Source organism: Salvelinus namaycush, unplaced genomic scaffold (genome assembly GCF_016432855.1).
Source record: "Salvelinus namaycush isolate Seneca unplaced genomic scaffold, SaNama_1.0 Scaffold1499, whole genome shotgun sequence".
Taxonomy (NCBI): Eukaryota; Metazoa; Chordata; class Actinopteri; order Salmoniformes; family Salmonidae; genus Salvelinus; species Salvelinus namaycush.
Window position 1 is genome coordinate 18,376 of NW_024058229.1, and position 16,625 is coordinate 35,000.

At 47.5% G+C, this 16,625-nt stretch overlaps 1 protein-coding gene across 1 annotated transcript in view; it reads left to right on the top strand.

The window, feature by feature from the left end:
* The first annotated feature begins 4,376 nt into the window (after positions 1–4,376).
* LOC120036873 (palmitoleoyl-protein carboxylesterase notum1a-like) overlaps positions 4,377–16,625 on the top strand; it is a 23,503-nt gene continuing 11,254 nt past the window's right edge. Inside the window, exons 1-3 of the mRNA XM_038983169.1 lie at positions 4,377–4,549; positions 14,282–14,334; positions 16,446–16,541. Of these exons, the coding sequence (XP_038839097.1) occupies positions 4,413–4,549; positions 14,282–14,334; positions 16,446–16,541 (286 nt within the window). The 5' untranslated portion in view covers positions 4,377–4,412. The remainder of the gene's footprint in view (positions 4,550–14,281; positions 14,335–16,445; positions 16,542–16,625) is intronic.

Sequence of the window (16,625 nt, forward strand, 5' to 3'; positions counted from 1 at the left end):
TTGCCAGTATGTGGTTGTGTTTTCTATCTGAGTTGATATCAATAGCTAGAACAATGCTTAGAACAGAATGAACTCTATTTAATTGCTACCGTTCTATTGTAACAGGCTATTGTTCTATTAGTTTCTCTCTCCACACACACACTCGTTGGAAGTCGTGCCAGAGACTCTCTGCTGTTCATGCTCCATGTGTTAGCTACCTCGATTCAGACTGCATTCTTGTATTCCACAGAATAGAGAAGGAGAGGGAGGGGGGAGCAGTGCCCAGTCTGTCATTCAGATATTTTGTGGAGTTGTTTTTTTTTAAACGTTAGCCCCCGTTCGGTTCTTTTGAAGTCCCGCAGACACCGACACACACACCTGTCCCGCAGACACCGACACACACCTGTCACGCAGACACCCACACACACCTGTCACGCAGACACCCACACACACCCGTCCCGCAGACACCCACACACACCTGTCCCGCAGACACTGACACACACCTGTCCCTGCAGACACTGACACACACCTGTCCCGCAGACACCCACACACACCTGTCCCGCCGCAGACACCCACACACACCCGTCCCGCAGACACCCACACACACCCGGCACGCAGACACACCTCCTGCGCCATCCGCTTGCTCTTTGCTTATCGTTCAGGCATCTTGGCTGCCGTTTCTTGCCGTCTCCTCCCGGTAAACAAGACACTGGGACAGACAGGTGTTGAGTTGGGCCGGTTATACTGTGTCACTGTTTGACGGATGTGATGCGGTGCTGCAAGGTGAGCACGCCGATCGTGGACCCGTCTGGTTCAGTTAAATCAGTGTTGACATCCCACACCCTTTGATGTCTGGGGGTCAAAGGTGACACTAGTGTCTGGTAGAGGGAGAATCTCAATTGGATATTCCTCGCGTCATCGTTTCCTCCTCAAAACCCATTGGATGAGAAAGTCAGAGGCTCTCCCTTCTGACCTTCTCCAATAGGTTTTGAGAAGGAGCCGAGGAGAGAGAGGAATATGCAATTGAGATTCTCCCAGAGTCGCCACCTTCTTTGGAGTGTGCACTCCACACCATAGATTTTAATTGCCTGGGAACCCAGACTCCTCGCTCCGGACAAACGGTAGGCCACTCCCCACCATAGATTTTAATTGCCTGGCAACCCAGACTCCTCGCTCCGGACAAACGCTAGGCCACTCCCCACCATAGATTTTAATTGCCTGGCAACCCAGACTCCTCGCTCCGGACAAACGCTAGGCCACTCCCCACCATAGATTTTAATTGCCTGGCTACCCAGACTCCTCGCTCCGGACAAACGCTAGGCCACTCCCCACCATAGATTTTAATTGCCTGGCAACCCAGACTCCTCGCTCCGGACAAACGCTAGGCCACTCCCCACCATAGATTTTAATTGCCTGGCAACCCAGACTCCTCGCTCCGGACAAACGCTAGGCCACTCCCCACCATAGATTTTAATTGCCTGGCAACCCAGACTCCTCGCTCCAGACAAACGCTAGGCCACTCCCACAGATGTTAGTTTCTTCTGCGCAATTAGTCTCGATCTGAGTACCTCCCCGACCCTTCACCAAACGCGAACACATTCGGGTCCATTTGATTGGTCCAGAAACTGATAGGTTGGGCCAGTGCCAGAACACATGGGTAAAGCGGCAGTTTGAAAATGTGTCATTGGCTTTGATACTCTGATCGGTTGGAGATGAACCATTCGCTGATGACTTTGTTTTGTACAACGCCCCTCGTCACGCAAGGCACTACAGAAGGTAGTGCGTACGGCTTAGTACATCACTGGGGCAAAGCTTCCTGCCATCCAGGACCTCTATACCAGGTGGTGTCAGAGGAAGGCCCTAAAAATTGTGAAAGACTCCAGCCACCCTAGTCATAGACTGCACGGCAAGCGGTACCGGAGTGCCAAGTCTAGGTCCAAAAGGCTCCTTAACAGCTTTTACGCCCAAGCCATTAAACTGATAAAAAGTTAATCAAATGGCCACCCGGACTATTTGCATTGACCCCCTTTTTTACGCTGCTGCTACTCGCTGTTTATCTATGTATAGTCACTTTACCCTTACCTTCATATTACCTCAATTACCTCGACCAACCTGTACCCCCTCATTATTTTATTGTCTAACTTTTTTTCTTTATTTTGTATTCATTTTGTTAGCAAATATTGTCTTACTTAACCAACAATACAGATCTGTATTTTTTTTTAAGGGATTGTACATAAGCATTTCACGGTAAGGTCTACCTGTTGTATTCGGCCCATGTCACAAATACAATTTGATATGAGAGAGAGAGAGAGAGAGAGTGACTTTGGGGTTTCAGTCCATGACTGATCCTATATCAATTCAAGGGGCTTTATCTGCATGAGAAACATGTGTTAACATTGCCAAAGTAAGTGAGGTAGATAATATACAAAAGTGAAATAAACAATAAAAATTAACAGGAAACATTACATATACAGAAGTTTCAAAAGAATAAAGACATTACAAATGTCATATGTCTATATACAGTGTTGTAACGATGTACAAATGGTTAATGTACAAAAGGGAAAATAAATAAGCATAAATATGGGTTGTATTTACAATGGTGTTTGTTCTTCACTGGTTGACCTTTTCTTGTGGCAACGGGTCACAAATCTTGCTGCTGTGATGGCACACTGTGTATCTCTAAGGGGTCTGAAAGGGGAGGGCAGTCTACATTATCCGTCAACTCACTTCTCACCATCTGGACACGGAATGGGTAGTTGAGAAGGTGTGAGTCATGGGGGAGAGGCTTTCACCTTCCTCTTGGGTGTGACAACCATCATTTAGGTTGAGGCCACGCCCACACGAGGTTGAAAACAAATACACAACCAGAGGAAATGTCCGGCTTCTGAATAAACAAACGGAGGGTATGACCTGGCGATCAATTACGAAATAAACGTTCTAAAGGTGTTAACTTCCTAATGTGAGGACCAATCATAGCCTAATCCAGGCAAACCAGTACGAAAATATCGCGCCAGGAAATATTAATTATAGGCGTATAACGTTTGTCACCTGTTGCCATGTTGCCATCCTAAATATGTTTTTATTTTATTTATTTCACCTTTATTTAACTAGGTAATGCAGTTAACAACCAATTCTTATTTACAACGACGGCCTGGCAAAAGGCCTCCTGCGGGGACGGGGCTGGGATTAAAAATACAAAAATAAATCTAGGACAAAACACACATCACGACAAGAGAGACGACACTACATAAATAGAGACCGAAGGCAACAACATAACAAGATCAAAGGGAACAACCTGGACATGAGGGGGCGTGCCGTGTGAGTGTTGTTGGTATTACTATCCTTTTTGGGACCAATCCGGACAATTGGGGACATTTCGCCAGTCCCCACAAGAAAATGGATATTTCAGGTTTAGGGGTTAAGGATATATTAAGGGTGAGGGGTTAGGGAAAATAGAATTTTGAATGGGAATCATTTGTTTGGTCCCCACAAAGATAATAAAACAAAGGTGTATGTGTGTGAAACTCACGCCCCTCAAAGCACCAGCCCACGATAACGATTGGTTTGGGGGGAAGAAACGGGGGAAACGTTTGAATAAAACCCCTCTGGTGCCTGCCTGGTAGTATGAACGTCACTTCGACCAGGGCAGCAGCAGCAAGTGATGCCATCTGTCTTATCAGCGCTGGGGAAAACCGTTGAAAACCGTTTGATATCTCAAGAAATAGAAGGGGGATGCAAACACTTTTTGGTGAATCACTAAAATGAGCCTGATTTGTATTTTTATCCGCATTTTTACATGATACGAGTGACTTCAAAGTTGTTTTCTTTTTCTTTTTAATATAGCCTATATTTTTTATTTGAATTACAGTTTTTTTTTACCCTAATGGATGTGATTGAAGGCGAATGGCGCACCACACTGAAACCTGATTTAAATGTTTTCCGCGTTCTAGCTTGGAGTCGTCTGACAGCCCACACCAAGCTCTGGAACCGCTGGAACACCTGATTCTTCTGTCGATAACACACTGATGCCAAGTGGAACTCTTTCTCTCTCTGTTTACATTTTACTCTCTTTGGCAATTCATCCACTGCAACTTTTTCATTTAGCTCACCAGACCAGACGCACTCTTGTTTAGTTTTTACCCCAAGGAACTATTAAGTCGTTTTTCCCCCTCCCTCTTAAGGTTTTTGAAATGACGAGCCAAAGTACTGAGAGAAGTAGGCCTATAGGGACTCTTGCGTTGCTGCGTTCCGCTTTGTTGTTGGGTCTTCTTCACATTGGTGCACGAGAGGCGAGGAAGCTACGGGGCAGCCGCGCGCAACACCGGAGAGCCTCAGCCATGCCGTCCCCAACGTTAACATACAGGGACCGGGTAGTAGAGGGGACCGGAGCCAGTGAGAGCTTCCCGTTAGACTTCACCGCCGTCGAGGGGAACATGGACAACTTTATGACCCAAATTAAAAACCTGGCGCAGTCGCTGTACCCGTGCTCGGCGCAGAAGCTGGACCAGGACATGAGGCTGCACTTCTTGGACAATTCCTCTGCGACGTGTAACGATGGATCCCCAGCTGGGTAAGTGGAAGACTTTAAAGTTCGACGTTTAAATTCTGAATTGGCCTGAATTAAAGTCGCCCTAAACTTCACTTTTCAACTTTTCACAAGTAGTCTAAACTCACATGACAATCACATACTTTTGTTGTACGTATTGACTTTGACACATCTTTCCAGTTGTCTATCAAACTCTCAATGGCTGAATGAAAGCCAGTCCATCTATCACCACCACAACAACTTTTCCTGCCCTTCATGTCAATCCGGATGTGACCAAAATGGATTAAAAAATGACAAGATCAGAGGACGGGCGCTCTTTGAGATCTATGTCGGAGCTCGAGAGGGAGCCCGGACCGCGAGATCAGATGCCTCTCATCAATGGAACGTTTGACAAAAGACATTTTGCTGAAGGAGAGCACGCGAGGCCACAGTGAAAACAATGCCTTTCATGTACAGCAGGCGACAGGCAATGTATAGCTTTGGTTGGTTGGTTGTTTATGTAGTGCCGTTTATTTGCGTCACAGGTCTAGGATCAGTTTATGCTCTCCAAACCCAAATAACCTCAACCGTTTGAAGGGAAAACGCAAGACTGACTTCGGATCAGTCTATAGGGACAAATCTCATCCTCTTTTAGGCTACTATCCTTGTTGCCTTTGGCTTTATCCAAATGGCTTTCTAGGCCGTGCGTCATGATATTGCGCATTTGGAGAGAGACGTGAAATTGAGGAGGGGACGCTATATTAGAACAGAATGTAGCGACGCTAATGGATGATTGTGATGAAAGAAGGTGTGAAAGTAAAAACATTCCACAAAGCCGAAGCCCTGTTGTCCTCTCAGATCCACTTCCAGCCGAGACAGGTGCCCTGCATGAAAGCGCCATGACAGTTATAGGTTGATAGTGACCAATAGAACAAACATGGGCCGATTTCTTCACGGGAAGAAAATAGTGGTTATGCTCAGTGTGAAATACCAATGTTTTGGTCAAATAACTGTGATAATTGACTTTGGGAAGTAGTGCTTTGAAATCCTTATGTTGTTTCACACCATGGTTGCCAGGTGTTGAGAGAGAAAGACTGCCTTTTGCCAGTTGAATTGTTGTCTTCTCCAGTGTGAGAACAAGCTCACAAGTCAACTGAAGGTTGAAGAATAGAATAGACCCTAATTACACAGTTTGCTATTCATCTTTAAGATGACTATTCCATTATGAATCAACGAGAGAGAACCAGAAAGAGAGCGAGATTCAGTTGACTCATCACAACGGAACCTCTCGTGATCCCACTCTATCCCAAGTAAAGACCTCAGACCCACATCACTTTACATAGAGAGGGAGAGAGAGAACGAGAGAGGGAGAGAATCAGGACACCAGCAATTGTGAGTGTCTCCGCTCTCCATCGAAGTGACTGTGTGTGTCAGCAACATCCCAAACCACAAGAGACCTCTCAATAGACCCTCACTTGCGGTGCGCGAGGCCATGCAGGGCCAGGCAGACAGGCTCTGGGCACGCACGCCTGCTCTATCTGACAACCAGCAGAGAAAATTACAACCGTCGCTTATCCCTCCAACCACAACTTGCTAATTTCTCACGACGGATCCAACCCTCTCTCAAGCACACAGTCTGCCTCGAGAGTTACTGCAGAGATCCAACCCTCTCTCAAGCACACAGTCTGCCTCGAGAGTTACTGCAGAGATCCAACCCTCTCTCAAGTACACAGTCTGCCTCGAGAGTTACTGCAGAGATCCAACCCTCTCAACCACACAGTTTGCCTCGAGAGTTACTGCAGAGATCCAACCCTCTCAACCACACAGTCTGCCTCGAGAGTTACTGCAGAGATCCAACCCTTTCTCAAGCACACAGTCTGCCTCGAGAGTTACTGCAGAGATCCAACCCTCTCTCAAGCACACAGTCTGCCTCGAGAGTTACTGCAGAGATCCAACCCTCTCTCAAGCACACAGTCTGCCTCGAGAGTTACTGCAGAGATCCAACCCTCTCTCAAGTACACAGTCTGCCTCGAGAGTTACTGCAGAGATCCAACCCTCTCAACCACACAGTCTGCCTCGAGAGTTACTGCAGAGATCCAACCCTCTCAACCACACAGTCTGCCTCGAGAGTTACTGCAGAGATCCAACCCTCTCTCAAGCACACAGTCTGCCTCGAGAGTTACTGCAGAGATCCAACCCTCTCTCAAGTACACAGTCTGCCTCGAGAGTTACTGCAGAGATCCAACCCTCTCTCAACCACACAGTCTGCCTCGAGAGTTACTGCAGAGATCCAACCCTCTCTCAAGTACACAGTCTGCCTCGAGAGTTACTGCAGAGATCCAACCCTCTCTCAAGTACACAGTCTGCCTCGAGAGTTACTGCAGAGATCCAACCCTCTCTCAACCACACAGTCTGCCTCGAGAGTTACTGCAGAGATCCAACCCTCTCTCAAGCACACAGTCTGCCTCGAGAGTTACTGCAGAGATCCAACCCTCTCTCAACCACACAGTCTGCCTCGAGAGTTACTGCAGAGATCCAACCCTCTCTCAAGCACACAGTCTGCCTCGAGAGTTACTGCAGAGATCCAACCCTCTCTCAACCACACAGTCTGCCTCGAGAGTTACTGCAGAGATCCAACCCTCTCTCAAGCACACAGTCTGCCTCGAGAGTTACTGCAGAGATCCAACCCTCTCTCAACCACACAGTCTGCCTCGAGAGTTACTGCAGAGATCCAACCCTCTCAACCACACAGTCTGCCTCGAGAGTTACTGCAGAGATCCAACCCTCTCTCAAGCACACAGTCTGCCTCGAGAGTTACTGCAGAGATCCAACCCTCTCTCAAGTACACAGTCTGCCTCGAGAGTTACTGCAGAGATCCAACCCTCTCTCAACCACACAGTCTGCCTCGAGAGTTACTGCAGAGATCCAACCCTCTCTCAAGTACACAGTCTGCCTCGAGAGTTACTGCAGAGATCCAACCCTCTCTCAAGTACACAGTCTGCCTCGAGAGTTACTGCAGAGATCCAACCCTCTCTCAACCACACAGTCTGCCTCGAGAGTTACTGCAGAGATCCAACCCTCTCTCAACCACACAGTCTGCCTCGAGAGTTACTGCAGAGATCCAACCCTCTCAACCACACAGTCTGCCTCGAGAGTGACTGCAGAGATCCAACCCTCTCTCAAGCACACAGTCTGCCTCGAGAGTTACTGCAGAGATCCAACCCTCTCTCAAGTACACAGTCTGCCTCGAGAGTTACTGCAGAGATCCAACCCTCTCTCAACCACACAGTCTGCCTCGAGAGTTACTGCAGAGATCCAACCCTCTCTCAAGTACACAGTCTGCCTCGAGAGTTACTGCAGAGATCCAACCCTCTCTCAAGTACACAGTCTGCCTCGAGAGTTACTGCAGAGATCCAACCCTCTCTCAACCACACAGTCTGCCTCGAGAGTTACTGCAGAGATCCAACCCTCTCTCAAGCACACAGTCTGCCTCGAGAGTTACTGCAGAGATCCAACCCTCTCTCAACCACACAGTCTGCCTCGAGAGTTACTGCAGAGATCCAACCCTCTCTCAAGCACACAGTCTGCCTCGAGAGTTACTGCAGAGATCCAACCCTCTCTCAACCACACAGTCTGCCTCGAGAGTTACTGCAGAGATCCAACCCTCTCTCAAGCACACAGTCTGCCTCGAGAGTTACTGCAGAGATCCAACCCTCTCTCAACCACACAGTCTGCCTCGAGAGTTACTGCAGAGATCCAACCCTCTCAACCACACAGTCTGCCTCGAGAGTTACTGCAGAGATCCAACCCTCTCTCAACCACACAGTCTGCCTCGAGAGTTACTGCAGAGATCCATCCAGCACGTTGTGGGCGATGAAACAACCAATATCCATTCATTGTCGATGCAGGAAGTGAAGCGGGTGGGGGACCATTGGGTAATGCGAAAATGGGCGAAGGACGTGAACAGGGCGGGACCTAAATTGGAATAAACTGAACTTTATCCAAATACTCCACAACATTGCATCTTGATTGACCAATCGAACCTCACTATAACTTCCAGCCCGGACTGGATTAGCTGTTGATACCTAGCCGTAGCTAGCATGCTTGCTAACACCCACACAAGGGCGAAGCTAGCGTGGCTATCTGTATAGTGGATCACTGCCGTTAAGGCTACACTTCTCCTGCTGCCATTGGCATGTGTGTGTAAAACCCATACAGTGTGAGGGGGGAGAGTACTTTTCCACAGCCACGGGGAGTTATTAAGAACAATGTGTCTGAGGATGTGAGGAATTTACTCTCCCTGTGTTTCTTAATTACAAATGAAGCTTCTGATGTTGATTTGTTTGAACTACTTGAACCCAACCTGGCGCCCCCTTTCTACTCTTTCCCGCATCATTTTTAAATGTTCAATCTGGCAACCCAAAGTTAAAAGTCACATTTTTATATATAAGACTTCATTTTCTCTTAGTCTCTGTCTGTCTGTCTGTCTGTCTGTCTGTCTGTCTGTCTGTCTGTCTGTCTGTCTGTCTGTCTGTCTGTCTGTCTGTCTGTCTGTCTGTCTGTCTGTCTGTCTGTCTGTCTGTCTGTCTGTCTGTCTGTCTGTCTGTCTGTCTGTCTGTCTGTCTGTCTGTCTGTGTCTCTCTCTCTCTCTCTGTCAGTGTCTCTGAGCTCTCTCTTTCTCTCTTTCTCTGTCTGTCAGTGTCTCTCTCTCTCTCTGTCAGTGTCTCTGAGCTCTCTTTCTCTGTCTGTCAGTGTCTCTCTCTCTCTTTGTCAGTGTCTCTGAGCTCTCTCTCTCTGTCTGTCAGTGTCTCTCTCTCTCTTTGTCAGTGTCTCTGAGCTCTCTCTCTCTCTTTCTCTGTCTGTCAGTGTCTCTCTCTCTCTCTGTCAGTGTCTCTGAGCTCTCTCTTTCTCTCTTTCTCTGTCTGTCAGTGTCTCTGTCTCTCTCCATTCTCCTTTCCAGCAGCTGTCCAGTAGAGACACAGTTAATCCTCTTTAACCTAAAACATCTGGCATATCTCTCACTAATGGAGATGGATAGCTGCAGAACAGGAGCAGGAGTTTGTGTGTGAACTGTTCATGCCATCACCTGCCTGTTCATAACAGCACCTGCCTGTTCATGCCAGCACCTGCCTGTTCATAACAGCACCTGCCTGTTCATAACAGCACCTGCCTGTTCATAACAGCACCTGCCTGTTCATAACAGCACCTGCCTGTTCATGCCAGCACCTGCCTGTTCATAACAGCACCTGCCTGTTCATGCCAGCACCTGCCTGTTCATAACAGCACCTGCCTGTTCATAACAGCACCTGCCTGTTCATGCCAGCACCTGCCTGTTCATGCCAGCACCTGCCTGTTCATACCAGCACCTGCCTGTTCATAACAGCACATGAGTGTGTGTGTGTTTCACACAACCTCACACATGCAGCCCAAAGACGTGTCCCTTGTTTATGTGTGTGTCTGTGTGTCTGCCAGGCCGGACCACTAGTGATCAGTCTGACTGAGTGTAGTGTAACTCTCCTGTGGTGAGGACTTTCTACACACATTACACTAATCCAATCATTCATATAATGGCCCTGGGTTCCTTTGATATAGGCATCCAAACAGGCCCCTGTTGAAAGGCTGTTTTAGGCATCTGAATGGGCTCTGTCTGTCTGGCTGTTTTAGGTCATCTGAATGGGCTCTGTCTGTCTGGTTGTTTTAGGCATCTGAATGGGCTCTGTCTTTCTGGCTGTTTTAGGCATCTGAATGGGCTCTGTCTGTCTGGCTGTTTTAGGCATCTGAATGGGCTCTGTCTGTCTGGGTGTTTTAGGCATCTGAATGGGCTCTGTCTGTCTGGGTGTTTTAGGCATCTGAATGGGCTCTGTCTGTCTGGGTGTTTTAGGCATCTGAATGGGCTCTGTCTGTCTGGGTGTTTTAGGCATCTGAATGGGCTCTGTCTGTCTGGGTGTTTTAGGCATCTGAATGGGCTCTGTCTGTCTGGGTGTTTTAGGCATCTGAATGGGCTCTGTCTGTCTGGGTGTTTTAGGCATCTGAATGGGCTCTGTCTGTCTGTTTTAGGCATCTGAATGGGCTCTGTCTGTCTGGTTGTTTTAGGCATCTGAATGGGCTCTGTCTGTCTGGCTGTTTTAGGCATCTGAATGGGCTCTGTCTGTCTGGCTGTTTTAGGCATCTGAATGGGCTCTGTCTGTCTGGGTGTTTTAGGCATCTGAATGGGCTCTGTCTGTCTGGGTGTTTTAGGCATCTGAATGGGCTCTGTCTGTCTGGGTGTTTTAGGCATCTGAATGGGCTCTGTCTGTCTGGGTGTTTTAGGCATCTGAATGGGCTCTGTCTGTCTGGGTGTTTTAGGCATCTGAATGGGCTCTGTCTGGCTGTTTTAGGCATCTGAATGGGCTCTGTCTGTCTGGGTGTTTTAGGCATCTGAATGGGCTCTGTCTGTCTGTCTGTTTTAGGCATCTGAATGGGCTCTGTCTGTCTGGCTGTTTTAGGCATCTGAATGGGCTCTGTCTGTCTGGCTGTTTTAGGCATCTGAATGGGCTCTGGCTGTTTTAGGCATCTGAATGGGCTCTCTGTCTGGCTGTTTTAGGCATCTGAATGGGCTCTCTGTCTGGCTGTTTTAGGCATCTGAATGGGCTCTGTCTGTCTGGGTGTTTTAGGCATCTGAATGGGCTCTGTCTGTCTGGGTGTTTTAGGTATCTGAATGGGCTCTGTCTGTCTGGGTGTTTTAGGTATCTGAATGGGCTCTGTCTGTCTGGGTGTTTTAGCTGGAAGCTAGAGCCAAATGTTTCAAGTTTAGTTCAAAGCAGAAGCCTAAAGGACTGTTCTGGAGCGGTCTATAACACAAACCCAACCAACTGTTCTGGAGCGGTCTATAACACAAACCCAACCAACTGTTCTGGAGCGGGTCTATAACACAAACCCAACCAACTGTTCTGGAGCGGTCTATAACACAAACCTAACCAACTGTTCTGGAGCGGGTCTATAACACAAACCCAACCAACTGTTCTGGAGCGATCTATAACACAAACCCAACCAACTGTTCTGGAGCGGTCTGTAACACAAACCCAACCAACTGTTCTGGAGCGGGTCTATAACACAAACCCAACCAACTGTTCTGGAGCGGGTCTATAACACAAACCCAACCAACTGTTCTGGAGCGGGTCTATAACACAAACCCAACCAACTGTTCTGGAGCGGTCTATAACACAAACCCAACCAACTGTTCTGGAGCGGGTCTACAACACAAACCCAACCAACTGTTCTGGAGCGGTCTATAACACAAACCCAACCAACTGTTCTGGAGCGGTCTATAACACAAACCCAACCAACTGTTCTGGAGCGGGTCTACAACACAAACCCAACCAACTGTTCTGGAGCGGTCTATAACACAAACCCAACCAACTGTTCTGGAGCGGTCTATAACACAAACCCAACCAACTGTTCTGGAGCGGGTCTATAACACAAACCCAACCAACTGTTCTGGAGCGGTCTATAACACAAACCCAACCAACTGTTCTGGAGCGGGTCTAAAACACAAACCCAACCAACTGTTCTGGAGCGGGTCTATAACACAAACCCAACCAACTGTTCTGGAGCGGGTCTATAACACAAACCCAACCAACTGTTCTGGAGCGGTCTATAACACAAACCCAACCAACTGTTCTGGAGCGGTCTATAACACAAACCCAACCAACTGTTCTGGAGCGGGTCTATAACACAAACCCAACCAACTGTTCTGGAGCGGTCTATAACACAAACCCAACCAACTGTTCTGGAGCGGTCTATAACACAAACCCAACCAACTGTTCTGGAGCGGGTCTATAACACAAACCCAACCAACTGTTCTGGAGCGGTCTATAACACAAACCCAACCAACTGTTCTGGAGCGGGTCTATAACACAAACCCAACCAACTGTTCTGGAGCGGGTCTATAACACAAACCCAACCAACTGTTCTGGAGCGGGTCTATAACACAAACCCAACCAACTGTTCTGGAGCGGTCTATAACACAAACCTAACCAACTGTTCTGGAGCGGGTCTATAACACAAACCCAACCAACTGTTCTGGAGCGGGTCTATAACACAAACCCAACCAACTGTTCTGGAGCGGGTCTATAACACAAACCCAACCAACTGTTCTGGAGCGGGTCTATAACACAAACCCAACCAACTGTTCTGGAGCGGGTCTATAACACAAACCCAACCAACTGTTCTGGAGCGGGTCTATAACACAAACCCAACCAACTGTTCTGGAGCGGGTCTATAACACAAACCCAACCAACTGTTCTGGAGCGGGTCTATAACACAAACCCAACCAACTGTTCTGGAGCGGGTCTATAACACAAACCCAACCAACTGTTCTGGAGCGGGTCTATAACACAAACCCAACCAACTGTTCTGGAGCGGTCTATAACACAAACCCAACCAACTGTTCTGGAGCGGGTCTACAACACAAACCCAACCAACTGTTCTGGAGCGGTCTATAACACAAACCCAACCAACTGTTCTGGAGCGGGTCTACAACACAAACCCAACCAACTGTTCTGGAGCGGTCTACAACACAAACCCAACCAACTGTTCTGGAGCGGGTCTATAACACAAACCCAACCAACTGTTCTGGAGCGGTCTATAACACAAACCCAACCAACTGTTCTGGAGCGGGTCTACAACACAAACCCAACCAACTGTTCTGGAGCGGGTCTATAACACAAACCCAACCAACTGTTCTGGAGCGGGTCTACAACACAAACCCAACCAACTGTTCTGGAGCGGTCTACAACACAAACCCAACCAACTGTTCTGGAGCGGGTCTATAACACAAACCCAACCAACTGTTCTGGAGCGGGTCTATAACACAAACCCAACCAACTGTTCTGGAGCGGGTCTACAACACAAACCCAACCAACTGTTCTGGAGCGGGTCTATAACACAAACCCAACCAACTGTTCTGGAGCGGGTCTATAACACAAACCCAACCAACTGTTCTGGAGCGGGTCTATAACACAAACCCAACCAACTGTTCTGGAGCGGGTCTACAACACAAACCCAACCAACTGTTCTGGAGCAGGTCTACAACACAAACCCAACCAACTGTTCTGGAGCGGGTCTATAACACGAACCCAAACAACTGTTCTGGAGCGGGTCTATAACACAAACCCAACCAACTGTTCTGGAGCGGTCTATAACACGAACCCAAACAACTGTTCTGGAGCGGGTCTACAACACAAACCCAACCAACTGTTCTGGAGCGGTCTATAACACGAACCCAAACAACTGTTCTGGAGCGGGTCTATAACACAAACCAAACCAACTGTTCTGGAGCGAGTCTATAACACAAACCCAACCAACTGTTCTGGAGCGGGTCTATAACACAAACCCAACCAACTGTTCTGGAGCGGTCTATAACACAAACCCAACCAACTGTTCTGGAGCGGGTCTATAACACAAACCCAACCAACTGTTCTGGAGCGGTCTATAACACAAACCCAACCTCTGTGTGTGTGAATGTAGAGGCTCAGAAATACATACTCTCTCTGTGTGTGTGTGTGTGTTAGTGTGTGTGTGTGTGTGTGTGTGTGTGTGTGTGTGTGTGTGTGTGTGTGTCGGGGTCTGCCAACACTGCCTTTTCCCCCCAGTCTAATAATTTTTTTCCCCCCCAATTGACACTGAACTATGTGATTCTGTCAGATGGCCCACTTTGAAGAAGAAAAGGGGGAACACACACACACACACACACACACACACTTGTAAAACAGTTTGTTTTTGTATTGTCCCGTATAGGTACTACATCAGGGACTCTAAAGGCAGCAGGAGGTGGCTGATATTCCTGGAGGGTGAGTTGAGGTTTAAGACTTACAAATCCTCTGCTATTTGTCAGCTGTATTTGTCAATCCAAGGCACGTTACAGGACAGAGCACTGAACAGCCGACAATATGCCTCTTAAAGGTAATGTACGTTTTCAGTTGACAATCACTGTGTTTATCGTGAATGTGAGCTGCACAAACTGCAGGGAAATTACCTTTAAAAGGTAATTTCAGTCGACTGACCAGTGCGCTGCTCTATAACCGGCCTTGGATTGAATCCTGGCCCTAGTGCTATGTTGATATCTGTTGTTGTTGTCTGTGTAGGTGGATGGTGCTGTATGTAATGTTGTTCTTCTCTGTGTAGGTGGATGGTACTGTATGTAATGTTGTTGGTCTGTGTAGGTGGATGGTACTGTATGTAATGTTGTTGGTCTGTGTGGGTGGATGGTGCTGTATATAATGTTGTTGGTCTGTGTAGGTGGATGGTGCTGTATGTAATGTTGTTGGTCTGTGTAGGTGGATGGTGCTGTATGTAATGTTGTTGGTCTGTGTGGGTGGATGGTGCTGTATGTAATGTTGTTGGTCTGTGTAGGTGGATGGTGCTGTATGTAATGTTGTTGGTCTGTGTAGGTGGATGGTGCTGTATGTGATGTTGTTGGTCTGTGTAGGTGGATGGTGCTGTATGTAATGTTGTTGGTCTGTGTAGGTGGATGGTGCTGTATGTAATGTTGTTGGTCTGTGTAGGTGGATGGTGCTGTATGTAATGTTGTTGGTCTGTGTAGGTGGATGGTGCTGTATGTAATGTTGTTGGTCTGTGTAGGTGGATGGTACTGTATGTAATATTGTTGGTCTGTGTAGGTGGATGGTGCTGTATGTAATGTTGGTCTGTGTAGGTGGATGGTGCTGTATGTAATGTTGGTCTGTGTAGGTGGATGGTGCTGTATGTAATGGTGTTGGTCTGTGTAGGTGGATGGTGCTGTATGTAATGTTGTTGGTCTGTGTAGGTGGATGGTGCTGTATGTAATGTTGTTGGTCTGTGTAGGTGGATGGTGCTGTATGTAATGTTGGTCTGTGTAGGTGGATGGTACTGTATGTAATATTGTTGGTCTGTGTAGGTGGATGGTGCTGTATGTAATGTTGTTGGTCTGTGTAGGTGGATGGTACGGTATGTAATGTTGTTGGTCTGTGTAGGTGGATGGTGCTGTATGTAATGTTGTTGGTCTGTGTAGGTGGATGGTGCTGTATGTAATGTTGTTGGTCTGTGTAGGTGGATGGTGCTGTATGTAATGTTGTTGGTCTGTGTGGGTGGATGGTGCTGTATGTAATGTTGTTGGTCTGTGTAGGTGGATGGTGTTGTATGTAATGTTGTTGGTCTGTGTAGGTGGATGGTGCTGTATGTAATGTTGTTGGTCTGTGTAGGTGGATGGTGCTGTATGTAATATTGTTGGTCTGTGTAGGTGGATGGTGCTGTATGTGATGTTGTTGGTCTGTGTAGGTGGATGGTGCTGTATGTAATGTTGTTGGTCTGTGTAGGTGGATGGTGCTGTATGTAATGTTGTTGGTCTGTGTAGGTGGATGGTGTTGTATGTAATGTTGTTGGTCTGTGTAGGTGGATGGTGCTGTATGTAATGTTGTTGGTCTGTGTAGGTGGATGGTGCTGTATGTAATATTGTTGGTCTGTGTAGGTGGATGGTACTGTATGTAATGTTGTTGGTCTGTGTAGGTGGATGGTGCTGTATGTAATGTTGTTGGCCTGTGTAGGTGGATGGTGCTGTATGTAATGTTGTTGGTCTGTGTAGGTGGATGGTGCTGTGTGTAATGTTGTTGGTCTGTGTAGGTGGATGGTGCTGTATGTAATGTTGTTGGTCTGTGTAGGTGGATGGTGCTGTATGTAATGTTGTTGGTCTGTGTAGGTGGATGGTGCTGTATGTAATGTTGTTGGTCTGTGTAGGTGGATGGTGCTGTATGTAATGGTGTTGGTCTGTGTAGGTGGATGGTGCTGTATGTAATGGTGTTGATCTGTGTAGGTGGATGGTGCTGTATGTAATGTTGTTGGTCTGTGTAGGTGGATGGTGCTGTGTGTAATGTTGTTGGTCTGTGTAGGTGGATGGTGCTGTGTGTAATGTTGTTGGTCTGTGTAGGTGGATGGTACTGTTTCAACAGACAGACTTGTGACACCAGGTACCAGACAATGAGGAGACTCATGAGCTCCCTCAAGTGGCCACGCACCAGAACAGGTCAGCACACTGTTATAAACACTTATTACAAGCTCATAACATGTTTATTAATGGTAATAGCGAGTAATACTGTTGCTATAACCT